General features: G+C 53.0%; 1 protein-coding gene across 3 annotated transcripts; it reads right to left on the bottom strand.

The window, feature by feature from the left end:
- On the bottom strand, positions 1 to 27,239 carry F8 (coagulation factor VIII). 3 transcript variants are annotated; one of them, XM_056359972.1, is made up of 26 exons: positions 26,760 to 27,239; positions 22,980 to 23,104; positions 22,583 to 22,705; positions 21,890 to 22,102; positions 20,791 to 20,862; positions 20,221 to 20,328; positions 18,078 to 18,299; positions 17,563 to 17,803; positions 16,106 to 16,280; positions 14,999 to 15,092; positions 13,306 to 13,517; positions 12,860 to 13,010; positions 12,503 to 12,712; positions 8,486 to 11,249; positions 8,006 to 8,174; positions 6,946 to 7,152; positions 6,129 to 6,357; positions 5,849 to 6,031; positions 5,527 to 5,643; positions 4,229 to 4,300; positions 3,804 to 3,892; positions 3,159 to 3,314; positions 2,202 to 2,346; positions 1,162 to 1,310; positions 665 to 841; positions 1 to 426 (listed from the first exon to the last, which is right to left on the bottom strand). In XM_056359972.1, exons 1-26 carry the CDS (start codon positions 26,909 to 26,911, stop codon positions 271 to 273), a joined length of 6,711 nt encoding a protein of 2,236 aa, XP_056215947.1. In that variant the 5' UTR covers positions 26,912 to 27,239; the 3' UTR covers positions 1 to 270. The 3 variants fall into 3 exon arrangements, with proteins under 3 accessions (XP_056215947.1, XP_056215948.1, XP_056215949.1); XM_056359973.1 differs by having other exon boundaries at positions 8,006 to 8,171; XM_056359974.1 differs by lacking the exon at positions 22,980 to 23,104.
- Positions 27,240 to 27,265: the final 26 nt, after the last annotated feature.

The raw sequence follows: 27,265 nt of genomic DNA, 5'->3' as shown, positions 1-27,265 counted from the left end.
TACTGGAAAATTACTGTTTAATTTTTCAGCGTTATACTGGAAAATTACTGTTTAATTCTTCAGCATTACGTCTGACTATATGGCATCTGGTAGATGAGGGACAGGAAGAGGCTGATAATGAGCCAGCCACCATGACAGCACGGCAGGGCTTCTGCTCCCCAGCAGCGGGGGCAGCCGGGGCCCTGGGGGGCTGGCGCTGGCCCTGGGGAGCATTCAGCGCCTGGCTGGCTGTGGGTACCGGCGCGCTGCCCATGCCTGGCCCCGCAGCCATCAGTATTCCTGCTGAGTGTCGCAGCCCAGGAGCTCTATCCGCAAGGCAATGTGGTTGTGCCACTGCCGGGGGTGTATCCTCACGTAGCGGGCAAAGAGAGGGGGCTCCAGGGTATTCATCACTGTGCTGGTGTGGTCTTGGTTTGCCCTGAAAATCTGGAGCGGAGAGAGAAATCAGGGATGTGCTCTCCTCTGCTGGTATAGTGACCCCATGTCATTCAGGACATGACCAACCCAGACAAGCACCGCTTGGGAATGCTTTGGGGAAGGAAAAGCACAGCCCGGCTTGCTGCTCTTGCAAAAAATCCTGTGAGCATGTTTGCTGCCAAGGGCTGTGCTTGCTGCCCCAGGGGTGGCCATGAGCTGCCTCTGGCCATGGAGCAGCTCTGCATACCTTCTCCTTGCCGTCCTGCAGGACTGGGCTCCAGTGCACACCGTTCTGGCTGCTGGAGACGGCGAACTCTTTCACAAACATGTGGGTGAAGACAGCTTTGGCACCTTGGGTTATGATTGCAGTCACCTTCTTGGTTACTTCAAAGTCCACCTGTAACCACTCGTTGGGCCTGTTGCTCTAGGGAAGGACAGACTGCCTTCAACCCTTCAGCAGCAATGAGAAAGACACATTCATTGCAGCTAAAGCCAAGGTGGCCCTGCACATAGTCCTGGACTTCACCTGCCCCACCAGGTGTCTGGTTGGAGCTGCTGGGTGCTAACTCAGTGCAGGAATTCTCCTGTCTGCGTGCAGGCAGCTTGCACAGTGCACGTGGCTGTACACACTCCCCATGCAGCCCTGGCTAGGGGAGGCTGTAAGCACCCAGCCTGTGTGCTGGGATCCCACCTGCCATGCCCATGCCCCAGCTGCCTGCCTCAAGTTCTCCTCGCGTGGGCTACCTTTGGCCTCCATGCGTTGGTCCTCCCCTGCAGGTTCAGGCGGGCCTGGGAGGGTGACCAGCTGGAGAAGATGTTGGTGCTGTAGGAGGATGCAGAAATGCGCTGGTCAGGGATCATTCTGTTCTCCATTCCTAGGGGCAAGGAGCAGCCTGGAAGAGAGGAGTGATGCTTGTCAGAGGAGGGGAACAGACAGACCCATCGTGGAAATGCCTTCTGGCTGCTTGCTGCTCCAGCCATGCTCCATGCATTTTCCTTGATTACAGGTTCTCCTGTGCCTTGCTGCAGCATCATGATCCGTACAGTGCTCAGGGCCCCTGTTTGCAGTATGGCTCTGGCTGGGGAGTGCCAAACTGAGACTGCCACTAGTCCCACCTTCTTTTCTCACTAGATTTTATCTAGGAGGAATGTGAAGAATTTGTGCATCCATCAGGACATAAGGAGAACCTGTCAGCAGGGGAAGGACAAGAATACCTGGCAGGGAGACAGCCTGCACATGGTGTGACCGTGTGTGCATAAGCACAGCTGCCTCAGAGCCGGCTGGCAGGCTTGTGGCATGGGGCAACAGCACAGCTGCTACAGCCTGTAGCTGCTGGAGGGTTCGCCCTGCTGGTGTGCAAAACTAAAGAAAGGATCCCAGAGCACAACTGCTCCCGGTCACACTGTGGGCTGGAGCAGTCTCACCTTGGAGAGGCAAAACCAGTAGAAAAGCCTATTGGCATCTGTCTGTCCTTGTTCCCTGCTCCCCAAGACTGAGGCAGCAGCTCCGCAGCTATCAGCTTAGCTGCTGCTGGAGGTTTCTGGTGGTTCAGGAAGAAGTGGTGGTGAGAGCTGGCTCCATGCTCTCCCTCTGGTATTGCTATTGCTAAGACCATAACAAGATTTTCCAGCTTTGTTCCCCCAACATCTCAATGCCATCTCCAGCCTTCTCCTTTCCCCTCCACGACTGCCTGGGGTGTCCTGAAACATGCGGAGCTGATGCCCAGCGCCCCACTGGATCACGCCCTGGCTTTTGGTGCTTGGTGTCTGGAGGTGGGACGTACTGTTCAGATCGCAGCCGATGAGCTCCATCCGCAGGGTGGTCCGGATGCTGTAGTGAGTGGGGTTAATGCGGATATACCGGGCTATGATCGGAGGGTTGAACTGATTTTCTTTCACTCCGGTTGCATCCACATTTGCAAAGAACAGCTGCAGGGAAAGGGAGAAAAAGGATTGTTGTACCAGTGGAAAGAAAGCTAAATAGAACAAGTATTAGCGGGGAGAAGAACATTTCTGTCTGGCACTTCTGTATCTTATCACCAGCTTTATAAGAGAATGGCAGCTCAGGGAAATGATTTGAAATGTGATTCAGACCAAAGAAGTGTGAATGTGCCAAATCAGGGTGAACCACTGATGAATGGGAGGAGGAAAAACTTAAGGTCCAAGCAAATGAACATGTTTTTATATTTTCACCAAAACGAGAGGAGAAGTCAGAAAAAAAAAAGTAAGTCCTGGGAAAAGTTTTGGCCACAGCTGGTGTACACTATGGAGGCTTTTCTGGCTATTTTCCTTCTCCCACTGGAGTGATCAGCTTATGCATATTCAGGTTGTGCTTTTTTCTGATGAGTCAAGATACCACAAATCGTCTGCATCTGTACGATGTTTTTAGAAAGCCAGATTTGCCTTTGGGGTCAAAAAAGGTATTCAGGCAAAATCTTATGCCTAGTTGTAAGTAATGTGCAACGTAACGTTAAGCAGTGGATCTCACAGCCACCTGGGATCATGGAAAGAAATAGTTCAGTCAATTTAAAATGAGACAGATGGACACAGACAGCAAATCCTTTGCAGATCTGTGATCTGCGATTCAGTCATCTTGGCAGTGAATGCTCACTGTTCCTGCTCTGATAAATTATCCTAGGGTCTTGGCAGATCTCTGCCTTGTGTATGGAGCTCCCTAGCCCTCGTCACTGCAGGAGACCCCATTCTAGGAAGACACCCTCCTCAAGACCTGTTCACTTTACCATCTGGGTGCTGGTGGCGTTCCCCTTGTATTTCCTCCACCTTTGCCCATCGAGGCTGTAGAAGACAACAAACTGGGAGATGTAAAGGCTGGAGAACTTTTGTCGGGCCCCTTGGGTTTTTATACCATGAATAATCATGAGATGCAAAAGGTCCACCTGAGAACGAAAGTCAGGGATTCATTTTTGATGGAAAACCCAAGCCATGTTCAGGCAATGCACTGCAAACCTGTGGGACTCACTTCCTTGTGACATACCTGAGCATGGTTTACGAAACTAGTTAAAATAGTTCATAAGAGCACAACTCAGCTAACTGCTGGGAGAGGGCAGGGGAGAGCTGTTTGGAGAGATGAGCTGTTCTCACTCGGTCTTTGGGGAATTTTTGCACAATCCAATGCTGCAGCTGGACCACCGAGTGATTCCTCTGCTGCATGGAGGGTGGATCCGGGCATCAGGCCAGCAGCAGCCATGGCCAGACCAACTGCCACTAGGCTCTCAGGGCTCCCCTCCCAGAGGGGAAGCAGGGGAAATAGGATGTAGCTGGGGAGACAGTGGCCATCCTTGTGAATCCTTCTGTACAGTGCATCAGCCACAAGCATGCCCTTGGAATGCCCCCAGCGCTGCCTCCAGCCACAGGGCCCCTCTCACCTGGATCCAGGCATTGCTGCTGCGGTCAGTGCTCCAAGCGTTGATGGAGCCGGTGTTATCCAGCCTGGCCAGGTAAGGAGCCCACTGCCCTGTGGGGAGAGCACACAGAGATGAGGGTGCTGCTGGCTCCTGGTGCTGCCCAGCCTGAGGTGGTGAGAAGTCCACCCGCAGGACTGGGGCCCAAGGACCACCCTGGGGTTCAGTAGCCACATACATGGTGGCAGAGAGATGGGCCGGACGATGGGCCAGACATGTGGGAAGGCACCTCCAGGTCCCAAGTGGGATGCTGGCATGGGCATGGATGGAGGAAAGACTTTGCCAGGGACCCGGTGTAGCAGAGCCTTGGGCAAGCATGCACCTGAGTTGTGTTGGCTGAAGCTGCCCCAACCTCACCTGCCTTCTCTGCAGCAACAGCCCCTACTCACCGTACTGCCCCGATGCTGTGATCTGAGAGTCTGCAATGTGGCCCGAGGCCAGACCGAGGGCGTTTCGGCAGTCTGCAGCCAAACAGGGGAAAGGAGGGGGAAAACCAGGGAGAGCTGGTTAGCCAACAAAGCTCTTGAAGGAAAAGCCTAGGCTGGGTAGCAGCCTCCAGTCTTAAGCCTCCAGGAGCCCCCAGTCTTGTCTCACACCAAGTGGTGGGTTTCAGATGCCTCCACATCCATCCCTGAATTTTAGGGGTGCTGGAAGTTCTTGCTCCTGACCCTGATGTCAACAGCAGAGAGTTCCCAGTATCAGCCACAGCAGCCTTTTGACAAACTCCTGTCACTGCGCCCTTGGCCTCTTTACCCCCATGTCCTGATCTCCCAGCAGTGCTGACAAGTGTCTCTTCCTTATACACGTCTTGCTCTTGGGCCATTTTGTTGCTAGGCAGCATCTTTTAAAAACAAGTATTATGTCGCTAAAGGAAAATCTGCCTGACACCCCTGTCTCTCTGTGTCGCTCTTCTGGTCTGCTGAGCTGTTTGTCTCTTATAATAACCATTATTATTATTAACTAGTCACATCTTGGCATCTCTGCCACGTGGCAATTTCTTCTGGGAAAATGCAAATTTGAAATCTTAAGCAGATTTTTAACTTATGGCTGACATTTAATACTGTCTTAAGAGGAAGAGGAGAGAGATTGTCACTGTGTGATACAATACTACTCTCCCCAACCACTTCCTCCAGAACATACTTACAGTGAGGTAGAAACCTGCTGTTCTGGGGTGAATGGTCAGACGTTTCCTGTGGATTTTCCGGTTGCTCTTGGGGCTGTTTCTATCAGAGCAACCTGTAGTCAGGCGGTGTTTCTTATTGCCTCCTACCCTCACTCCGTGCCTCAGTTTACCTCTTGTTGTGTGGTTAGGCAGCTGGGGACTGTACCTTCCCGACAGCGTGGGCAGGCACCAGTGTGTGCATGCAGCTGCTGGGGTAAGTGCATTTTACAGAAGGTCCAGGGACCCTCCATTTGGAAAACGAGAGCTCTCGAAGCAAATATTCACAGGCAAATGAAGCTGGTCTCCCAGCCTTCACCCCAGCTGTGTCCCTGACTCTGTGCTCTCTGCTGGGTTGTGTAGGGTGGCAAGGGCTGAAGTTGTGACTTTCTTTCAGAGTGAAAACCCTGAAGACCCCACTTGGGTCACCCCAGGGAAAATACTGAGAGATCTGGTGGAGGGAGCTCAAGAATGTGGTGGTCATGACCATGGCAGCAAGCGGGCCAGGGTGCAAAGAGAGTCACTCACTCTGGTTGTACACGAGGAAGAGAGCACTCATCCCAGCTTGCTGGTGCTCTCCCACTTTGCACTCTACTCGCCAGATCCCGGCATGCGAGGGCTGCATCTCTACCGTCCCAAAGACACCTGGCCAGGAATGGAGAGCAGAGCAGAGGAGAGTTACTGGCTGTAATGGGATGCCACAGTGCCAAGCGCTGTGCAAACACAGAGCCAGACTCTTCCAGATCCATTCCCCTCCTTGCTATCCCCGTGCAGGCTTGGTACTTCCTAACAGGCATGGACATGAAGCCCCAGCAGCTGGAGCGTGCACAGTGCCCATACTGCTTCTCACCGGGATAAAGGTTGTAGACTCCCATGCGATACTCCTGGCTAGTCCTGACACTGAACAGATGCCCATGAAAGTGGACAGAGTGGATATCCTCAGTGCTGCCCATGTTCAGGAGGTGCCATCGGATCCGTTGCTGCTGAGCCATCACCAGCCCGGGCAGCGTGTCACTCACGTAGCCATTGATGGCTGAGAAAGGCAACAGTCAGGAGTGGCTCAAGGCTCCAGGGTTTTTCCATCCCAATGTAGATTGTGGGATGGAAAGGGCAAGGGCAAGGGTCCTCACCGTGGAAGGAATGGTTTCTCTTAAAGTCAGGGTTGTCCTGCTGGATGCGGCAAGGAGGGCGGCAGTTCCTCTCCATGTTCTCTAGGAAGTACCAGCTTTTGGTCTCATCAAAGATAGTGAAGAGCAGGGAGAACTCCTGCACAGCCAGCTGCCGCCTGAAAACGAAGTTCAGCACCCCACGGCGGCAGATGATCAGTGGCCCAATAAGGCCCGAGTGCAGGTCCTTCTCCTGCCGGGAAGCCAGGAAAGAAGGGTTTGCCTCGGAGTGGGAGGCAGTGCTGATGCCCGCAGGTGGCACAGCAACGAGGAAAGCAGTAGCCCTGCCTGCATCCCTGGCCTGGCTCCCACTCATGCACAGGGCATGGCACGTGCAGGGTGGGAAGGACGTGCTAGGTTCACTGGGAGATCTCCCATTAGCTAAAAAAAGCCGTACAGCAAGTGTTTGCACATGCTTTCAAGAGAAGTGGTGTCTGTCTGTCCAACAGTCCCTACCCCACTAACATTGGAACCCACGGGCCAAATTCAACCGTGTTTGGCAGTGGGGCAGCAGGGCTGCAGAGTGCTAGTTTCCTGCAAGCCTCATAAGCTGGTACAGCAGGGGAAAGGGGGGGGGGGGGGGGGAATCAATTAAGAGAAGGAAAGAGAAAAGAAAGCACAAGCATGCACTCGTCACTGTATTAGACACCTGAGAATCTACACAGCAACAGGCTGCTTTCAGCCCAGCACCACAGCAAAAGCCTTCACCTCACAGCCAGGACCCAGGCGTGCTGCCCATCTCTCCTTCCTGGGATGTCCCATGGAGCAGGCTCCCACTTACCAGGTCCACGTTGGAGAAGTAAGCCCAGGACTTGCAGTCGAACTCCTGCGTGGTGGGTGCCATCTGGGGCAGGACTTTCCAGGAGTACTTCCGCACCTTGCCGGGCTGCACCAGCTGTCCGCTCTGCGTGGCATCCTGCACCCCCTCGTAGGCTTGCAGTGTGGAGTGGAAGGAGAAGGGCCGTGAGGCTAGGTTCTTGAATGTAACCTGCACCAGAGGGAAGGCAAAGCAAAGGGAGTGTGGGAGGGGGCTAGATGTAGTGCTGAGAGCGTCCTGGACCCTCAGGTTGGATCCAGGCAGCTGGTGGGAAGGAAGAAGCCATGTCCCCAGTGCTCAGACCTCCAGCTGGGCCCCATGCAGTGGGCAACCCCTGCTGAACCACAAGCTGTGGCTGTGCATTGTGATCCCCAGTGGAAAGCCCGTCACGGTCATGTCAGCAGGATGAAGCCCTCTCCCTGCTCAATGGAAGCAAGGTCAGCTACACTACTGTATCTGGAGCCCAAAGGTGCTGAATCCATCTTGGTGAAGATTTCAGTGAAAACTGGGCAACTTCTCCAGGCATACAAGTCCTGAGCCTGGTGAAAAGCCTTTCACCTCTTCCTTAGGTGGGTGCTGAAGGACCTTTGGTGGTGAGGGAAGTCAAAGCCTGCCCTCACACAGAGCACCCAAAGAAGCTGTACTGAACCCTGCTTACCTCATTACCCTTTTTACAATCCCTTCACCCAAAAAGCTCCCCATAGAGCCCAGGAGCTGCTCAGGCTGTGCTGTTACTGGGGTCGGGGTTGTCTCAGGTCCAGGGCTTTGCATCTGAACACACTGACATTCCCGCTGGCCCATAGCTTCAGACACTGAGGTTCCTCTGAATGGTGGCTCTGCCTCCCAACCTGGCACCATCCACGTGCCACACAGGGTGCCAATGGGGCAGCTCCTGCCCCTGAGCCCTGAAGGTGAACCCACGGTGACTGCAGAGCCTGCAGGCCCACCTCGGCGCTCCCTCTGGCTCAGCACAGCCAGCAATGGGGGTTTCAGGTTTTATAGGAAACGGGAACTTTCAATTCACCATGATGACATCTTCAACTTCTGCCCTGATGTATGGCCCGAGGATGCCCAAGTGCTCATCCAACTCTCCCCGCAGCAGCGGCTGCGTGAAGGAATCATCCATGTACTCTCGGAAAACCACCTTGCGGTACTGCCGGAAAGGCTTCCTTCTGCTGCTCCAAGGGTCCCTGCTGGGGTGAGGGCAGTTAAGCAAGTCAGGTGACACTGTCCCACAGGGAGGGCAGCCATGGCAGGGCTGCTGCAGGGCAAGCATGATGCAGAGCCTAGAGCATCCCTGACCCACTTGCAAGGAAGCTCAAGGTTGCTGGAGTTACAAAACTCCCCAGGTGGAGGGGAAGTGCTGGGCGCATCCTTCCCCTGGGCTGCTTGGCTGGGTCATACAGTCACAGACCTGTGATCCTGCCTGCCAGGACATGCCAACTCATGCATCAAGCCATGCCACACAGTGCAGGAGGAATACATGAGGGACAGTAACACTTACGTGGCTTTAAGGAAGTGCTGGGGTCTCTGGTTCCCGTATTCCCACATCACCTCCACTGCTGCAATGAAGTATTGCCGTACCTCCCCCTGGAAGGAGCGCGGGTCATGCTCCTCATCCTCATAGATGTCAAAATCCTCTATGGTCTGCTCTGTGTCACTGTACTCGTCGTAGTCCAGCTTGTCTGGCTTCAGCCTCGAGGAGCCAGAATGGGTCCCATTGTTCACATCCAGTCTCTCCCTATGTCCTGGGCCGTGATTCCTCTTCCCAGCTGTGCTGTTACCTTCCCCATCCTCCTTGGGGTCTCTTAGGTCCTGGCCCTCTCTTTTTCTGGTTTCTCTGAAGACATCTTCCCCACTGAGCACCTGCCATCCATCTGGGCTGGCTTGCACATATCTGGCTGGGTTTTTGTTAGTGCTGTTGTGAGCGGCACTGCTTGGAGACAGGGAATAGTTCTCTTTGGAGTCTGGTTTCATAGGGATTTCTTCTGGGGTTTTCCCAGATGTGCTCTCAGGCACAGAGTCTTCCGTGGCATTGGCCTTCAGCTGCTGAGGCCCAGGACTGAGCTGACCCAGATGCTCCACAGAATTTGTCTCTTCCTCCATCCGGCTTCTCCCCTCGGCTTGCTTGCTCCCAGGAGTGCCCCCGACAGCACCTCTGCCTGGCTGCAGCTCAGCCAAAGCTGGGCTCCACAAGCCCCCGGCACGTCTCACTGCCCCCAGGGAGACCGGATCCCAGTTTGAGGGCAGGTCTGCAGCTGCAGCTTGTGTCTCTGAGCTACTTGCTGCCATTGCTGCCTCACTCCCCACTGCTTTCTGTGTGGGGAAAGAGCGTCCGCTGCGCTGGGGCTCCTCGCTGCTGCTGCGTCCACCCCCAGCTGTGCTTGGCCTCCCCACAGGATGCGTCTCATCAGCACTATCTCCAAGCACAGCCTGTGGAACATCCCTGCCCAGGTGTAGTCTTCCCTCAATCATGTCTGATTTTTCTTCCAGGTTTTGCTGGGCCACCAGCACCTCAGGCACAGTGTTGCCTGATGTCAGGGACCTCTTTCTGAAGCGGCTGCTGCAAAAAGGGGAATGAGGTCCACACGCCTTTGGTGCTTTCTTATTCACTGCTGTCTCAGGAGTCTGGCTGACCAGACCCTGCTCTGCTCTGTTAACCTCGGAGAGGGGCTCCCTGCTGCCAGGCCAACTGGTGTTGGGAAGACCCAGACCATGCGCCAAGCCTCTGCTCTCCAGTGACCTGGCTTGTTGAGGCCTCTGGTCAGGGCCACTCATGCCTGGGGCTGGAGCTCTGTGTCTCAGAAACTGCTCAGGGCTGTTTAGGAGAGCATTTGGGAACTGCCTTGTGTCATTGGCCATGGTGTTCGGTTCAGGAAAGGCAAGACTGTTCATGTCTGGCAATTCCTTAGTGACTGTAGCATCCTGAAACATGGCGCCCAAGATTAATTCATCCCTCTCTTCCATTGTTATATAGCTGGAAGGCTCCAGGTCATTGGTGTGTGCAAAGGTGGTTTCTAGAAGGCTTGTGCCTCTGGCAAGTTCATCAGCTTCTTGTTCTGTGCCACTTTTTGCAGGCAAGGAGTTACTCTCATCTGTGAGGATTTGTTCTTGTACAGGTTTGCTGGGTCCCAGATCTAAGGAAGAAACATTTTTCCCTTCAGAAGATTCATAAAAGCCTTGCAAAATCATTTCATGAGGTCTTTTTTCCAGCCTAGCATCTATCTCATTTGATGAATAATTGTTTTCTCTGGTTTGATTGTGAACCACGGCATGAGAAGTCCTGTTGTCTTCTGTCTCATTCAAAGATGCAAAAGGATTGTCCAGTGTGGAGGAAAAGTTATGATCAGTACTTAAAGCCGGTGCTGTATGGATTATATCCTTTGACTCATATGGATTTAAGGATATTTTATCAGCCCCTCTTAGCCACTTGTCCTTAGCACTCTCCGAAGACATGTCTTGGAGTCCCACATTGGGTTCCAGGTCATTCTGGTGAATTAAGTTCCTGTTCCCTTGAAGAGGATCTTTGCTAGCAGCATAAGCAATTGAGTCCCACAAGCTTGTTGCATGAGTAGTTGTCTTTTGAGGCTGTGCTTCCAGGATCTCCAATGTACCACCAGACTGGACCATTGTCCTTTTTACTGGCTTCTGCACCTCTGAGATTCTTGTCATCTTCCCTGCCAGAGCATCTTCTGGAGCTGGCGTGCCTTGCTGCAGCCATTGCTGACCTTCTTCTGGGCTCACAGTACCATGGACCCTACCACTGACACTTGCCAAGTGTTCTCCAGGTGGGTGAGCTCCAAACCCTTCATCCTGGGTGATGATATTTGACAATTCTTCTTCATCTTTCAGGAAGGATTCATAGGACACTGAATCATAGTTTGTCTCTGGCAGAGAAGACATGGAAATATCAGGTGGATATGGGATTGTTTCTAGAAGTGTTGAGGTGCCATTAGAAGAGGGATCAGAAATCCTGCCACCACTCACGCGGGCCCCATAGCTGGGTTCTGGCAAGCACGATCTTGGTTTCTCTGTATCATTTCTGGAAGAGGTGATGTTGAGCTGCTCATTCACACATGGCTTGTGCCATTCCTTTCTTTTAGAGAAGCTCCTGGGTTGGAATTCAAAGGCACCCTCCTCCTCCTCCTCAAAATCCTCATAATCTTCCCCATCAGGATATTGCTCATACTGGCACTGCAAGACCGTGAACTTGGCACGCATCCCTCGGTCTCTGAAATCAGGATTCAGGCACCCCAGCGTCCAGACACCTGTCTCAAGAGAGGACAAGAGGACACCATCAGCCCACCACAGCAGGAAATCAGAAGAGCTGCCACCCCCATGCTGCTCCCTTGCTAGTGCAACCTGTATTTTCCAGGCAGCCTCTGGTTCATGGTAGTGATTTCATGTTCTCATAACCCCTAGAGAATCTTACAGCTGGACTCACAAGACATCAGGCTTGCTGGCAACGTCAGAGCCAGTCCTGACAAGCACCACCAGCAGGGCCAGCGTTTCCTGCCAGAGCCTGGCGAGCTATACACACCCGCGAGGCCCCAACAACAGCTTGGTAAGAACAGTTTATGCACTGATAACCTCCAGGATTATTGCCAGCAGCAGGAGTAATCACCATAAACCGCCCCCACAGACATGCTGGTGCTGTCGAATACACCTCTCTCCCAGACACAGTCATCACGTCTCTCCCACTCAAGGAGGAAGAAATGGAAAGGCTGCTTCTTGCTCACATCCTCAGCCAACACATTTGCTCCCCGCAGTGAGTGCCTCTTCTACAGGCGCCGAGTGAGTGAGGAGGTGTGTAATAACCAGGCTCTGACACTGGAGAGAGCCGTCATCTGCTGCTGGCTGAGCTGCTCGCCTGCTTCAGATCAGCAGGCAAAAATCAGAGCTCAAAGGGATGCAATGTTTGGCTGGGTTTTAGAAAGCTTCCTGGGGTATCTACAAACCCTGTCAGCTTGGCTTGGGCTCCAGCACTCATGGCCATCATATCAGACTTTGCAATTAGATGGTAAATTATGTGTTTCCTCTGTGAGTGAGGAAATGGTTAACAGCACCACTTTTGCAGACGCTAAGGAAAAAATGCCGAGTGGGGGGAAATAAAACCAAACTCTGAAGTAAATCATTCCTAGTTCTCTATGGCTGTGATTTCTGTCCTTGCAAAGTGTGGAGATAAATGGGATGCCATGACTAGGGGCTAGACCCACAGCAGGGACAGCACTGCCACTCCTCTTGACCTCCGAGCTTGGAGCCAAGGGTGCAGATGCGAGGTCCATGGGGCTCACGTTACTGCAGCCAGCTTACTGGCTTGGCAGCATGTGTGACCTTAACTCATCCTATTAAGGAAGTAAAATACAGTAGTTTAATTTCTTTAAGTTCCAGCAGGTTGTGCATCCTTTTGCCCTCAGGGCTGCCAAAATGCAATTGGGTACCAGAGCCGTGGCTGGAGGTGCTCACTTATCTCTGCTGTGATGCCAAGTCCGTGGTTTATAGAACAGCCCATGTTACCAACCTGGCTTTTCCAAGCTCATGAAGACCGTTTCTCCAGAAAACGGGAAAAGGGTAAGCACATCCTCAAAGACCATGTTGCGCTTGAATGTGTTTCCAGAGAAGAAGATGGAGAGGAAATCTGTTTGGGCCCCAACACTCAGGACATACCAATACACGACCTCATGCAGGCAGAGGTTTGTTTGGAGGTTGTCAAATACAAAGCCGTTAATAGCTGGAAGAGAGCAGGAGTGAAACATTTCATCAGGACTTGATTCCCCCATGGCTGCCAAGCTGCTGCATGTTCCCTGCTTGTTCCCTGGGGCAGGGATGAACCTGTGTGTGCTGGGGCTTTGCAGGGAGCCCCTGCCTGAGCACTCACTGTGCATCACGTTGGAGGCGTAAAACTGGGGGTCCTGGGTATCCACATGGGCTGCGTCAGTGCAGAACCGCCTGATGTTCTCCTCCAGGTACCAGCTGCGGTTCTCATCAAAGACCGAAAACAGCACCAACCTCATATTGTCTGACATTATCTGGAAGGCGGAGAGGGAAGCGGTTATTCCTGGTCTGACCAGGGCACCTCTGGGGCCCAGTGTAGCTGCCAGATTTTAGCCTGGGAAACAGTTTACTGGTATTTCACAGGAATTAGGGTCCAAGTTTGGAGAGAAGGGAGCATGCAAGAGAAGATGGAGAAGGCAGGGACATTGGGACTGGTAGTAGGGTTGAAGAGAACAGGACAGACAAATTTGGTTTTTCCCAAATATTTCACCCACTGCAGTTACTCCAGCCTTTCAGCCTGGCAGTTGGGGTAACAAAGGAAGGACCCACCTGATTTCCCCTCTGATCCATGGACTTCTTAAAGCAGATCAGGAGGGGCCCAATCAGGCCTGAGGCCATGTCTCGGACTGGGTCGATGGAGCTGTAGTAGAAACGGGTGAGGCAGCGAGGATCTGCCTGCGTTGGCCCATCCTCAGTGGTGACCCTCCAGCTGTAGGTGAACGACTGGCCAGGAGGGACAGGAATGTCCTTCACGTCCTTATCTGGCAAGGAATTTTTAACTGTTTTTTAAAAGAGCTCAGAAAGGAGGTTTCCCAACTATGCAAATTGCATAGAAAACTACCCAAAGCCATGCCCATCCCAGGATGGCACCCTGGCTGCTATCATGCACTTGCACGGCAAGTTGATCTGGACAAAAGGAGCCTCTGGGACAAGGTGTGGATAGAGAGGCATGTGCCTAATTTTGAAAGCCCTTAAAACTCCTGCAAACTGGAAGATCTGCCAGGTCTCAGCTGTGCCTGGGCTCTGGGCTGCTTAGAGGAGATTGCAGATGAAGGTACAGAGCTGGCCAGGGCTGAAATGAGTGAAAAACAAAGCATCAGATCAATTTTTCAAGCAAATGTGGCTAGACGGTGAGAAAAACAGTGAGGAGATCTGGGAGGAGCTGAAGGAAAATCCAAATGCAAATTAATCCTCTGAGAATTCAGCAGGATTTTGCACTGATATAACCTTAGAAAAAGACCCTTCTCTGCTCCAAGTGCCCAGCTGAGCTGCTGTAAGAGCAGGGTTTGCAAAGCTCATGTGTCAGTCAAAGTAGGAACAACTCTTTTTATTTATAATCCCCTAAAAAGCATCATCCCTGTGGCTCCAGGACCACAACTCACCCACTTTCACAGAGCTGAATCACTGGCAAAGCCAGTGAGCCGTGTCTGGCTAGGGGATGTTGACAGAGGGCAGGGCAGGGCTCCCAGCGCCCTTGTGTGGCTTGGCACCTTCGGCCCGGCCAGCTGATGGGCCACTTTGCCCTTTTGACTCTCCCGAAGGAAAACCTTGACTTAGATAGTAACAAGCCACAAAGCTGACCCAGTTCACTGAACTCCTTAGCGGCTGCTGTCCTGGTTCTGCTACCTCTGCTGCAGCAGAGGAGCCTTTCTCCAGCCTCTGCAATTGCTCCCATCATGGTGATGCACCCAAAAGGACAGAGAGGAGGAGGGAAGAGGGATGGGGCACAATTTTGCCCTGGTGGGACGGCCTTGCACGAGCTGTGATCTTGGGAGCATGCTGTCAGGGGATGAAAGCATTTCTGGGAAAGGACCTTGGTAACTCGACAACCTCAGAGCAAAACCCACAAATCTGCAAGAGGGAGAGTCAGAATCATAATGAACGCTGCACATTGGAGCGGGGCAAGGGAGTGAGGACTGTAAGCAAATTAGCAAACACAGCCAGGATCACCAGGGTGGTTCCTGCCGCATCAGAACATGGGGGCCTTCCAGATGGACCAAACAACATGGTCCCAGCTCCCTGGTTGACAATGCCCCTTCTTCCATCCATCACCCAAGCCTTCCTTACATGGCACCAAGGGGGGCATGAACCAAGCATTGTCATCATCTCCAGGACTGCAGGGCTCAGGTACTTGGATGGATGTGTTGGACAGCTAGTCTTACCATAGGCAGCAGGAAGCTTTCCTGGCCCAGAAGAATGGCAGCGACCAAGTGATGTCCCAAATTCTCATGGTTTGCCTTACCTTGAGAGGGCTTCATGGCGTGGTATGGCCTTACACTGGTGAGACCGTGAGGGTAGATGTTGTATGGTCGGCTTGCCAGGTTCCTGAACACGATCTGAAATGAGGACAGCCAGCACAAACGTTTAATGCTTTCTGAACATTGTGAGCCCTCAAGGCTGCCCTCAGTGTCCTCACAGGGAGGGAAACACTGGGCAGTGTTGCTCTGGGACTGGCTAACTGCCAGTGTCCAACAGGGAGGAACCTGGACATGTCTGGGACCGCAAAGTAGGAGTCAGAATAGGAGAAATGACTGTTTATTTCTCTACCAGTCTACACTACCCATCTTTCCAGGAGGTGCCTATTTTAGAGAGGTCAGGAAAATAACAGATTTATTAAAAGGAAAGTTGCTGTCTTCAGTCTCACTTTGCATATGAGACACAAGAGGTCTGTCAATCCAGGGGGCCTCAGAGGATCAAGACGCTAAGTATGCACAGCAGTCAAAGCTTCAAAGTGCTCCCCACTTCACTGCATGAAGCCCTTCATCTATTTCTCTAAATAGCTCTGTTGGGGCTTTGCCACAGGCGTCACCTTCCATTCCATGCCCACAACTGCACAGGCAACCCCAGGCAGGGAGCAGAAATGTGAAACTCCTGGAAACCATCTCATTCCTCCTAGCAGCAAACAAGTCATGTGGTCAGTAGAGGTGCCTGGGGAGACACAAGCGACAGTCCCCAATACTGTATGGTAAGAGCACACAGATGGAGAAGAGTGGAGGATGAGAGGACACTCCTGCCTCAGAGGAAGGTGCTGGATGCCACGTGTCATGGAGTAATTTGCACAATTCCTAAGAGGCCTGCAATGAAGTCAGATCAAGGGGACTGGGCCATACCCTGCACAAGGATCTCACCAAGAGCGTTTAGCTTTAGCTTTCAGTAATGTCTGCCTTTCTGATGAACTTTGGACATCACCAAATGTGACAGAGCATCTCAAGGACTTATGCCAGACCTTAGCGACAAACCAAGAACTACTAATAGCTCTTGAATAAAATATAGATATAGAGAGGAATAGCATCCAGCTTTAAAGTTTTCCCTTCCAGTCCCTATTTGTGGAAAGCAATCTCTCTCTTACCTTAAACTGATCTCCAACCTCCCCCTTAATGACAGGCCCCAGAATTCCCTTGTCCGGTTGATCTGACACCTTGCGCTTCTTGAAGGTTGCATCCTCGTACTCCACAAACATCACTTTCTTATACTTTGAACCGATCTGCCGGGGGCCAGCCTCCAGGAACAGGCTCCTGACGTTTCTGCAGGCAAGGCAGAGAAAGAGCGAATGGCCACATGTGGGACACTGTCAGAACCAGAACAAGACTTTCCATCGTCCAAGCACCTATACATCTGTCTGGGGACTACCAGTGCACAGTGGGGACACTCATTCCTGTAATCACAATACACATCCTGGGGAATAACTCCAGTTATTCAAGTGATTCAGTGCTTCTTTAATGGAGAAAGCTCCCACCAGGTTACGCAGCAGCAGCTTGGGCTGACACTGCCCTGTCCTGGAGGGAAGCGGTGACTGTGAGAGCTGAGGGCATGGCAGATTGTCCTGTGTCAGGGAGCACCCCCAGTAAGTGGGCATAAGGCAACGAAGCAGCTGCTTTTTCTTGATTATCCCAGCTCCTTCTCAGGAGCAAGGCCAGCCCTAAGCTGGAGAGGTCATCTCCCCTGGCTTACCCTGCAGGGGGCTGCAGGTGGGCATTTCTACCACCTTCCTCCCTTCACTAAGGAAGAAATTCTTCACTATAAGAATGGTGAGGCACTGGAACAGGCTGCCCGTTCCTGGCAGTGTTCAAGGCCAGGTTGGATGGGCTTTGAGCAGCCTGATCTAGCAGAAGGTGTCCCCGCCCATGGCAGGGGAGTGGGAACTAAATAATCTTTACATTCCCTTCCAACCCAACCCATTCTATGATTCTATGCCTTGCTGTCTGGAATCCCCATCTAGGGCAGAACCTGGTGACCCCACCACCAAGCTGGCCCCAGCCCACACAGCCTGTGTCAGCAGAGTGACATTAAGACATCTGTCATCACCATGCACTGCTGACTAAGGTACTTCTGCTGAGATACTGCACTTGCATCACCTCTCCTTCCAAGAAGTGGGGCAACAGCAGGGGCTAATTGCCTCTGCCATCTAGATCATGTCCTTCCAGACAGGGCAAGGACACCCACACTCTGGGGCTGTGGGCACATGTCCTGGCTATGCACGGCCTCCTGGCTGGAGGGTGAGAAGGGTTACCAGGCATTTCTGCCTGCTTGGAAGGGGCTGACCCTGGAGACCTGGGCCTCAGAGAGACAAATGCCCTGGAGACAAACGCCTCTGCGGGCATTTGGTAAAATGAAATGAATCCAGGTCCTGCCTTCCCATGGCCTCCCCAAGACCATCCTTGCCCTGCATCCATACAGTTAGCATTAACAAGGAAAAATAAACCTGTCCAGGTTGGGCAGAAGGAAAATAAATCTCTGGGTAAAAGGGGAAGAGCCGGCAGGGCTCCCTCAAGGAGCAGCCTCGCGAGCACACATGCCCACTGTCACCTGTCCAGAGACACTGGCTTCACTGGGGCGTAGTCCCAGTCCATTTCCTCAGCCGCAATGTAGTGAGTCCAGGTCACAGGCCTCTCTTTGGCAAAAGAGCGCACTTGGATCACATGATAAGCTTCCTCATCTTCATCTTCTTCAGGGTAATCCATGTCCTCTGGCTCATCTGACAGTTTCCCCATCTTCACCAGGCGCTCCTCCAGACACTCCTCCACCTTCACAATAGCCTCCATGCCAGCTGGGTTCAGACAAGCCGGACAGAAAGGGTCACACTGACATGCCAGCACAGACATGCACTCCCCCATGCTTGGGAGATGTCCTCTCCACTACTGTCCCCACCAAATGTACCAGCATATGGGTCAACCTATGCTATCCCGGCCACAGGCCAGGTTGCACATGGATGTAACACTAGAGAGCAGGAGGGGCCTTGGAGCTGCAGCACTGCATAGAACCCTAAGCCCAGGCCATCCCCTGAACTTCTTTTCCCCTGAGCTCTTGAAAAATAAGGTTACCTTGCTGATGGGATGGTATCTGGCAGAACATCCGAAACCAGCCAGCTGTTGCTGGCATGGTCTGGGCTGTGAGATACGTGGCAGAGGAGATTTCTAGGCTGCTGAGACGGTGGCTTCTCACCAGGAATGTGTGGGCTTCCAAGAAGATGGAGTGGACTTCTGGCCCAGTGCCCATCCCGATCACATGCCAGTGGACTTGCTTCTTGAGGCACAGTGTGAGACCTGCCAGGAGAGAAAGAAAGCACCCAGGAGTCACCACTGTGTCCATCCCTTGTCCCCACTCTTGGTGTCACGGACTCAGTCTGCCACATGCTGAGTAGAGTCCCCTGCCCTGCAAGGTGGTGGCTTCAAGCTGGAGAAGTCACATGTGGATGTGGACTGTCTGAGCAAAACAGGGGCACAGACTGCATCACCCTCCTGATATAAGACTAGTGTTACAGAGTGGGGGACTTTGGCAGGGACTCTGGGAGGCGTGCTGATGGGAGCTCACAGCAGGATGCAGTGACAAAAGAGGTAGATGTGATCCTTGACTCTGCAAATAGGGGAACTGGGCACTGGAAAAGGCGATCATTTGTCTGATCACAACACCGGCAAGCCTGATACTGAAATATTGCATCTGAGGCATGTCCTCAGCGGTAGTTGAAATACCCCAAAAATTGCAGATAGAGCTCACCAGGATTATTTGAAGGCTAGAGAAAATTCCCTCCTCGGAGATACTCTAAGAGGTCGGTGTGCTTAGGAAATGGGAGAGGACTTGACTGCATTGTAAAAATATTTTCCTGGGCAGAAATTAGCGTGTGCTGAAGGGCTCTGCAATCTAGCAGGGAACTGAATAACAAGAACAAGTTCCTGGAAGCTGAAGCCAAACAAAGTCAAATACCAAGTCAAGCGCTTGATTTTGGCACCGAGTGTGATAGGTGACTGGAACAAATCCCAAGAGCCTGGGGAGGTGACAGCGTGCAGGCTCCATCCTGAGGCCCCCAGCTCTGCACTGCCACTCCATCAGACACCTCTCAGGCGTGGTCCTGCACCCAGACAGGGGGTTGAGGGACAGAGGCGGATACCTTCTCAAGAGGAAACCTACTGCAGATACAGAGGTTGACCAGGAGGTTTACTCAGCTCTTAAGCTCAATGGATCCACCAGGACAGGAAATTCAGGCGACTTCTGCTTTTGCCTATGACTGGAGAACAGCCAGACCCAGGTGGGAGGTTTCAAGGCGTGGTTCACCAAGGTTACTGATGGAAATAACTCTCCTGACAGTGTTCCCAGTTTGCCCTGGAGATTCTTCAGTCTCAGGCAGCAATGGACCTTCTTCCAGAAGAACATCAGAAAATGCCAACTTTTGTCCTCACTGAGACCACAATCAGCCTTTTCTTTTGCTTTTCTGGGGAAAGGAGGCTGAGGGGAGACCTATCAATCAACTACCTGAAAGCAGGTTGTAGTGAGGTAGGTGTTGGTCTCTTCTTTAAGCAGCAAGCAAAACGACAAGAGGAAATGGCCTCAAGTTGTGCCAGGGGACGTTTAGATTGGATGTTAGGAAAAATTCCCTCACTGAAAGGGTTGTCAAGCACTGGAACAGGCTGCCCAGGGAAGTGGTTGAATCACCATCCCTGCAGGTATTTAAAAGACAAGTAGATGTGGTGCTTAGGGCCATGGTTTAGTGGTGGACTTGGCAGTGCTAGGTAAATGACTGGACTTGATGATCTTAAAGGTCTTCTCCAACCTAAAAGAGTCTATGATTCTATTCCCTAAATCCTACAGAGGTGTGTTGTCAGAGCCAGGCTGGTGAGAGCTGAGTTTTCCCCTCAACACTACCTCCAGCCTCACTCACAGGGCTACAAGAGATTAACCTTTGCTACCAGAAAAATTCCTGGAGAACTCCGAGGTCAGCTGCGCTTGGTAACACAGCCAGCCAGAAATAGGTCCTTCTGCACTGTAAATGGGCAAGGCAGATCAAAGAGTTGAGATGCAATAGTGGCTCCGGGGTGAACACAGCCTAACAGATCCATCACCTGGAAACTCTTCTTGATGTCATTTCTCACTCCTTTCACAAAGCTACCTTGAGCTTACAGACCTGGCTATACCCCTGGTCCTAGTACCTCCCATGCCCTCCGTCCCTGTCCCCAGCACACCGGTACTCACCAGGCAGCGAGCCATTGATGTAGCCATTGATGGTGTGCAGCTCCGTCCTGTTGTGAGGCAGGGGCTTAGGAGCTGCCAGGGAGCTGGTCTCAGAGTACCAGCTTTTCCCTGTGGAGAGAGGAGGATGCAGTCAGCTTTCATTTCAGAGCATTTCAGAGAAAAAGGAAACCTTCCCACAGGGGTGAAACAGTATGAAAGCCAAAATGCACGGAGGTCAGATGTGTGGTGCCTGCTGGAAATCCACAGCAGACCCATGCAAGGTTCTGCATAAATGTGGTGGTGACCATTGCATGTGACAGGACATTACTGCCTGGCAGCTTTAGCCTGTGTGATGGGAACAAGGCCATGGCATGGGATGGGAGAGCGGGGGGGGGGGGGGTGCTGCAAGCTCCCTGCACCTGGAGAACAGAAGGAATGGCAGCACTGCACCAGGAACACATTGGCTGGGGAGACTGTACAAGGCTTGGGAGACAGTATGGGAGCCGAGCAGCTGCGTTCACACCATGGCAAAAGCATGAGCCATGGACCAGGCTGAATTCAGGGTCCAGCACCAGTCAACAAGGTAGTTACCTTCATCAAACACTGCGAAGAGCATCACAAACTCCTGCTGCACGCCCTCGTTCCCATCACTAGCCAGGGTCCCTGCAAGATGCCATGGGATGGATCTCTTTAAACATCAGCAAGCACCATGCTGGTCTCCTCAGAGAATTCCCTTTGTGCCCTCCAAGAACTGGTAAATCAAGGCCAGGCTGTGGATTGCTTTTGTCATGTCTCACGGCTGGCACAGCCCTGTTTCCTGCCTTGCACTCCCCAGAAGCCCGTGGTTGAGAGGCAGCTGCCCCCAGAAGGCATTGAAAGGTCAGTTTGTGCTGCCTTTTCCTTGCAGGCTCTCAGGATCCGCTTAGTCACCTGAAAGAGCCCGTTTTATCTAGCCCCCTTGTCAGCACCATCATCTGTGCTCGTCTAGACTTAGCTCAGTGGAGAAACTCCTGGTGAGTCACTGGAGCCTGCAGACGGTGCCCTGGGAGGAGGTGACTCGTGCCCATTCCTCTCCAGTGACTACAGAGGGCTATGGACAGCTACCTCCAGGAGATGACTCAGCCAGGGGTGACCAGTTCCACCCCAGGTACACTTCTGGGTTCCTTGCACCCGGCAAGTATTAACAGGATTTCATCACCTCTGTGTTTACAAAGGAAGGAGAGCAGGCACAGGTACCACAGACCAGGTACCTGGGGTGTCCTGCCTCTCTCCTGCCTGATCCTTAACACTTGCCGATGCAAACTTCCCTCTAGTTCTTTGACAAAACCCTGATTGATAAAGCACCCTGGCTGATACTGAACAATCACAGCTCGGTGAAACTCTGAAGGAAAGACAAACATTTGTGCCTCCATAGCAATTCACCTTATGGATAGATAAGGTTCAGGATTTCATCTGTGGTCTGAAATTTTGCAAAGGAAAGAAAAATTTCTCTCCAGAAGAGAAATCTAAAGAGTGTTTGGCTCCTGCACTGGAAAAAGACTCTTTTAGGAAAGGGCCAAACCCCAAAAGTGTTGTTGATGACAGTTTACTGACTCCACTGCCATGTTCAGCCTCTGGAAGGTGTTTTTGATTTTTCTGTTTTTCAATTCGTGATTGTATGTGACCTGTCCACGTCCTGTGCTGTCCTTACCAGGTCGGCACACAAGCAGGGCTCCGATCAATCCAGAGTTGATGTCCTTCACACTGTCGGTGTTGGAGGAGTAGGAGTGGGTCAGGCACGGTGAGTCACCATCTGTCGGGCCCTGGTTTTGCTGGATTTCCCAGATGTATGTGTGTGTCTTCCCTGGATCCACCCTGTCACCTTCCTTCTCTATCTGGCTGCTCTCATCCTCATACCCTGCCCCTAAAGCGAAAGGAGCAGCCAGATGTCACTGAAGGTTCATCCCCAACACACCATGGCTACAGAAATGCCTCTTCCCCCAGCCCAGAGCACAGCCCCTCTCCACCCCAGCCCCCAGGACCAGCCCAGCTCCCACCAGTGATAGCTGGTCTCAGGGCAGCAAAGCAGAGCTGTGCCGGAGACTTGCTTGTTGGGGCTGTGCACCCCCCACCTGCCCTGATGCTGGAGGACACAGCCTTCCTGGCCCTAAGCATCCAACCTCATGTATTACCTCTATAACTGATACGGATTTGCTCATCTCAGCTCATTTCTGGGCTAGGCATGGTCTTGTTCCCCCAGGCTAAGCCACCTCTGTGACTCTCTGTCTTCACAGAGGGATGTGAACACCAGGGTCAGGGAGGGATGTGCTCTCTCCTGACAGGCAGGCCGTTGAGCAGGAGGTGCTTTACAGGGCTTGCAGCACCTGGCTATGGACCAACTCACCTTCTGACGCCTTCCAGTAGGACACCCCGATGGCGTGGAGGTTGTATGGACGGGAGGCCAAGTTCTTAAACTTGATGACCACTGTGTCATAGACCTCTGCTCGGATGGTGGGGCCCAGAAGACCTGAAGGAAGGAAGGCAAAAGGGTCAGGCAGCTGGGGTCAAGCAGCTCCCACCCAGCCATGGGCCCCAAAGGGTCTCAGCATTCCACCTGCACAGTTAGCAGTCATCTCTCATGTAGCATGGCAGCATCAACTGCTCTGGCACCAGCAAGGCTCCCTGCATTCCCAGCAGCTCTGCTGTACTGGGACTCTACCCAGGTGCTTTCCCATTCCTGGCCATGGAGCCAGCACCCAACCCAGGGCAAGTTTGGCCACTGCACTGTGGGTGCTCCTTACCCATCCATGCTGGCTTGGGCTTGGGCTGCGTGAACGAGGCATCAGGGTACTCCACAAACACGGCCTTCCTGTACTGGGTGGGGACACCAGGCGCGGGGGGCTGTGGGCCCAGATGCCCCGATGCACTGCAGGAGGAAGGAAAAGCCAAGGCTGGTTGCTCAGCCCCATCCAGGAGCAGCAGCCATCCTCCTCCTCTCCTCCCTGCCAGCTTGCCTGTGCCACACTGGCCCCCGGGATCACTCACCCTGTTGTGTTCTTTGGGTTTCCTGACAATCCCCAGGAGTGTTTGGAAACATTTTGATGACAATGCCGCAGTAATTAATGTCACAGTGTTAGTCACAAAGGAAGAAGACACAAGGGCAGGAGGTGCAGCGCTGTGCCCAGCTGCAGCCAGGAGTGGGCACAGCCACAGGCATCACTGCCAGCCTCCTGCCTTGTCCAGCTTTATGCTTCCCTGCCAACAGAGACCTGGAGCACTGGGAATGCTGTGAGAGCAGTGGCACAGTGACTGCCCCGCAGCCACCCCCCACCCCATCCCCAGCACCTTCAGGTATAGTAGACACATCGCATATAACTTGAACATCCTCCCCAGCTTGTGCCCAGGAAAGAGACTGTGTCAGGCTGTATGGCAGGTCATAGCAGTTTGTTCTGCGGTCTGAGCAACATCCCCACATCCATTTCTTTTCTGACCAAACTGGGATTTAAAGCCATCCGCTAAAAAACTAATCCTTGCCCCAGGAGGATGAAGGAGCCTTGAAAGTATTTCACACCCTACTGCCACTTTCTATCTGTAAGCAGCTTAACAAATTCATTTTCCAGAAAGGATCCAGCATATTTATCAGGATAACAAAGCTATGAATTTCTCCAGGGATTTTTAGAGGCTGGCTTATCAGCCCCAGGACTGAGACCATTTCCAGTAACCAGACAGACCACTTCCAGTTTTGTTTTGTTTGGAGCAAAAGCCAGGTGGTATTTTCTTCCCTCTGAAGAAGCAGGGAGGATTGCTCTCCCTGTCTGACTAAGCCTTCATTCAAGCAGCGGTTCCCTTTGTGACTCTTCCTCAAGAGGAAGAGGAAGGAGCCAGAGTGACTCAAATTTATGAAAGGGCGATGCGCACTCGCCCCCATGCCTCCGGCTGGAAGCCACCTGCAGCCAGAGGATGCTGTGGGGAGAGCGGGGTTCGCCCTCCCTGGGGGCAAAGCAGGAGGGGCGCCCATGAAAACCCCATGCACGCTTTCCCACCGCGGTTATAACCCCTCGTTCAGGCTGGCAGGAAGCCCCCAACAGACATAGCCCCACTGAGCAGGGCCACTGCATTCAGCTAACTTTGCCCACCAGCCGTTATCATTCCTGGCTTGATGGCAGTAGCGTCCTGACAAAGCTTTGCTCTCCAGGGTGACCCCATGCTGGGAGGTGGCAGTGTGGCAGGGTCACTGACACTGGGCTGTCCGCTGTCAGGAAGCTGTGCCTTAATCTCTAACTCACAGAAAGCCCAGCGTTGAAAACACATCCCTGACATATGAAGGTCTGGTCCTGCTAATGCCGTGGTAAACAAGGCAGAAATCCTCTGGAGCCAGGGGGATTTTGCTGGCATGTGAGGGCATGGCTGGGAGGAGACTTGGTGACACCAGGGCTCAGCGCTGGGTCCCAGCTGGCACGGCAGAGCCTGGCAGCCTTTGCGGCGGGTGGGGAGGCAGAGTTCAGCACAGGGACATCTGATCCAAGTGCTTCTGGCCTGTACTTGGTTCCCTGCACTTGGGTTCCCCATGGACTTCCTACCCCAAGGCCACTGAAGCCAAGGCAAGGAGATACGTTCCTGGCGCCTTCGATCAGCATTGTTAGCCGCACTATCTGTTCATCTCTCGGAGCCGGGAGACAGCCAAGGTAAACAATCTGCACTGCTGAAGCACTCAAACGTGGGCTGCTGCTGCTATGTGGCCGCCAACTCTGAGCCGGAGCCGAGATCCCTGTGGCCATCGCAGGATGCGACCCCTGCCCCGGGGTTGCATGTAGGAGGCAGAGAAATTGAAATCATGGGGAAGGCACAAGCAGCTCTGGCCTGGCGTGCCATAGCCCATTCATTTGGCCGAGCTTTCCCACAAACATGCCAGAGAAACACTGGATGCGTAGAGGGGTTTTGGAGGTCCTACCTGGACTTGCACCCTTGGGGGCTGCCATGGGATGCTGGTACTAGGAGGGAAAGCCAGTGGAGCAGAAGACAGCCCACGCGCAGCTCAGGGGCACCTCAGCTCTGGCAGCAGCTCCGCTTCTGCCAACTTCTCCTGGCTCACTCCTGCACACCCCTTCTCCCCAGCCTGGCTGTTTTCCTGCGCCGCCTCCCAACCGAGCTGAGGCTGCCAGGCCAGGCAGAAGAAGGCACTGTTATCTGGGATAAGCTGGGAACAGTCACGCCAAGCAAACCCCAGCTCCCACCACAGCTCTGCTGGGAGCTGTGCTTCCCAGGCGTGCCCTGCCTCTCTGGGGTGGAGCATGCCACCAAGTCCCTCGCAGAAAACCAAAGTTATCTTTCCTGTTCCAGAGAAGGACAATTGACCTCAGGCTGCCTGCTGATGGCCTACTTGTCCCCAGGGCATGGCCAGGTGCCTGAGGCACTCCCAGGTCAGAAATGGTCTGCAAGTGTGTCGTTAAAGCCAGGGCCAAAATGGAAAGACACAGGGTTGAATTAACAGCCTGAGTGACCTCAGCTCCACCACCATAGCCTAACAGATCTGAGTGCCACCTTAGTAAAAGCAGGGTGGGAGGCATTAGTAAAACAGGGGGTGCTGGATGCAGTTTTCCAATTTGAAGTAATCAAAATGGGGGAAAACCCCAATGTTACTCTGATACAGCGACTATGGCACCAGAGCCTGGTTTCAGTGCCTGACCACAGCTCCCCACTGCCCCAGTCACTGTGGGTCTGAGATGGGGCTGTAGGCTGACACCACCGCAGCACAAAGCCTGGGGAAGGGCACGTGGCAGGGCGGCAGAGGGAATCAGCATGGCTTGATCCACAGGGGATGTAGCCATCCAGCTCTGCTCCCCATGCTGTAAGCTCAGAAAGCCCATTCACAGCCATGTGCGTCCAAGCCAGCTGTGTCTCCAGACAACATCATCCTGATGCCTGAGCAATGCAACTGCCACTTTTGTTCCTACTCTAAAGCACTTGGGCAAAACTGCCATGCCTTCCTCCTTCTTGTCACGGTGTACAAACACCATTACTTGCCCAAACACTAAAAAAATATTTTCATTCCCTAAAGGAAAAAATTCAGCTCCAGCAATGTAATGTACACAAATATATAACTAACTAAAGCTGAGTTTTACTAGAGGCAGACACAGTGGACACCCTTTGCTGCCCTGAGTTATGTCAGGAGGGCACAGCCAACCTCCCTCTGCAGCCCCTACAGGACCTCACCTCCCCTTGCATTTCCCCAAAGCTCCCAGGATGCAGAAGAGAAAGCAGAGGCAGGAGAACCAGCTCTTGGCTCTGGGCACAGACTTTAAAGGATCACAGCAAACAGCACTGAGATAAAGCAGTGCAGAGCAGTAGGGCAGAGCAGGTCTGTGTCTCTCTCTGAAGATTTATTGCACCTGTGTGTTATCAGGTGTTGCACTTACTGACTCCCCTTTGCGCAGAAACACCCATTCCCAGCTGCACCAGCAGCTCAGTGCACCCACCTTGCCCCCATGCACCTGCCCACACCCAAGCTCACAGGGCTGTGCGTGCCAGGGTGGGACAACACCAATAGCAGGGTGCTGGAACTGCAATAGAAAGAGCTTTACCCTGCAGGCGCTTGCAGCACGGAGAGCAGATCGCTGTGTACGTAGTCCCAGGCAGTTTCCACTGCACCGATGTAGTATCTTCTGACTTTGCTGATGCCCTTCTCAACCAGGCAGAGAAGCAGGAGGCCATGCAGGGCTCCCACCAGCATCATGCCCGCTGGCTGGGAATCACTCTGGCTTCAGGAGGAAAAGTGAAAAGAGAGGAATAAGAAAGGAAAGAGGAGAGAAAAGCCTTTATCTTCTCATCCAGCTGTTGTAATCCACAGGAGATGATGATTTAAAGCCAGCACCCACAGGCTCAGTCAGAGCACTGGAGACTTTCTCAAAGACATCAGGAGACTAATCACTCGAGCAGGTTCGTGCAAAGAAGAGCATGCAAGCACTGGACTCTGCCTCTCTTCCTCTGGGGTGGCAGTGACAGGAGGAGAGGAAAAAACAAAAGGAAAGGGAGGGCAGTGCAGTGGTAAGCTCTGCTGCAGGACCCAGCTGGCTCCGTATCCTGGCCT

This window comes from Falco biarmicus, chromosome 14 (assembly GCF_023638135.1).
Source record: "Falco biarmicus isolate bFalBia1 chromosome 14, bFalBia1.pri, whole genome shotgun sequence".
NCBI classification, from domain to species: Eukaryota; Metazoa; Chordata; class Aves; order Falconiformes; family Falconidae; genus Falco; species Falco biarmicus.
This window is presented reverse-complemented; position numbering and strand designations above follow the sequence as displayed.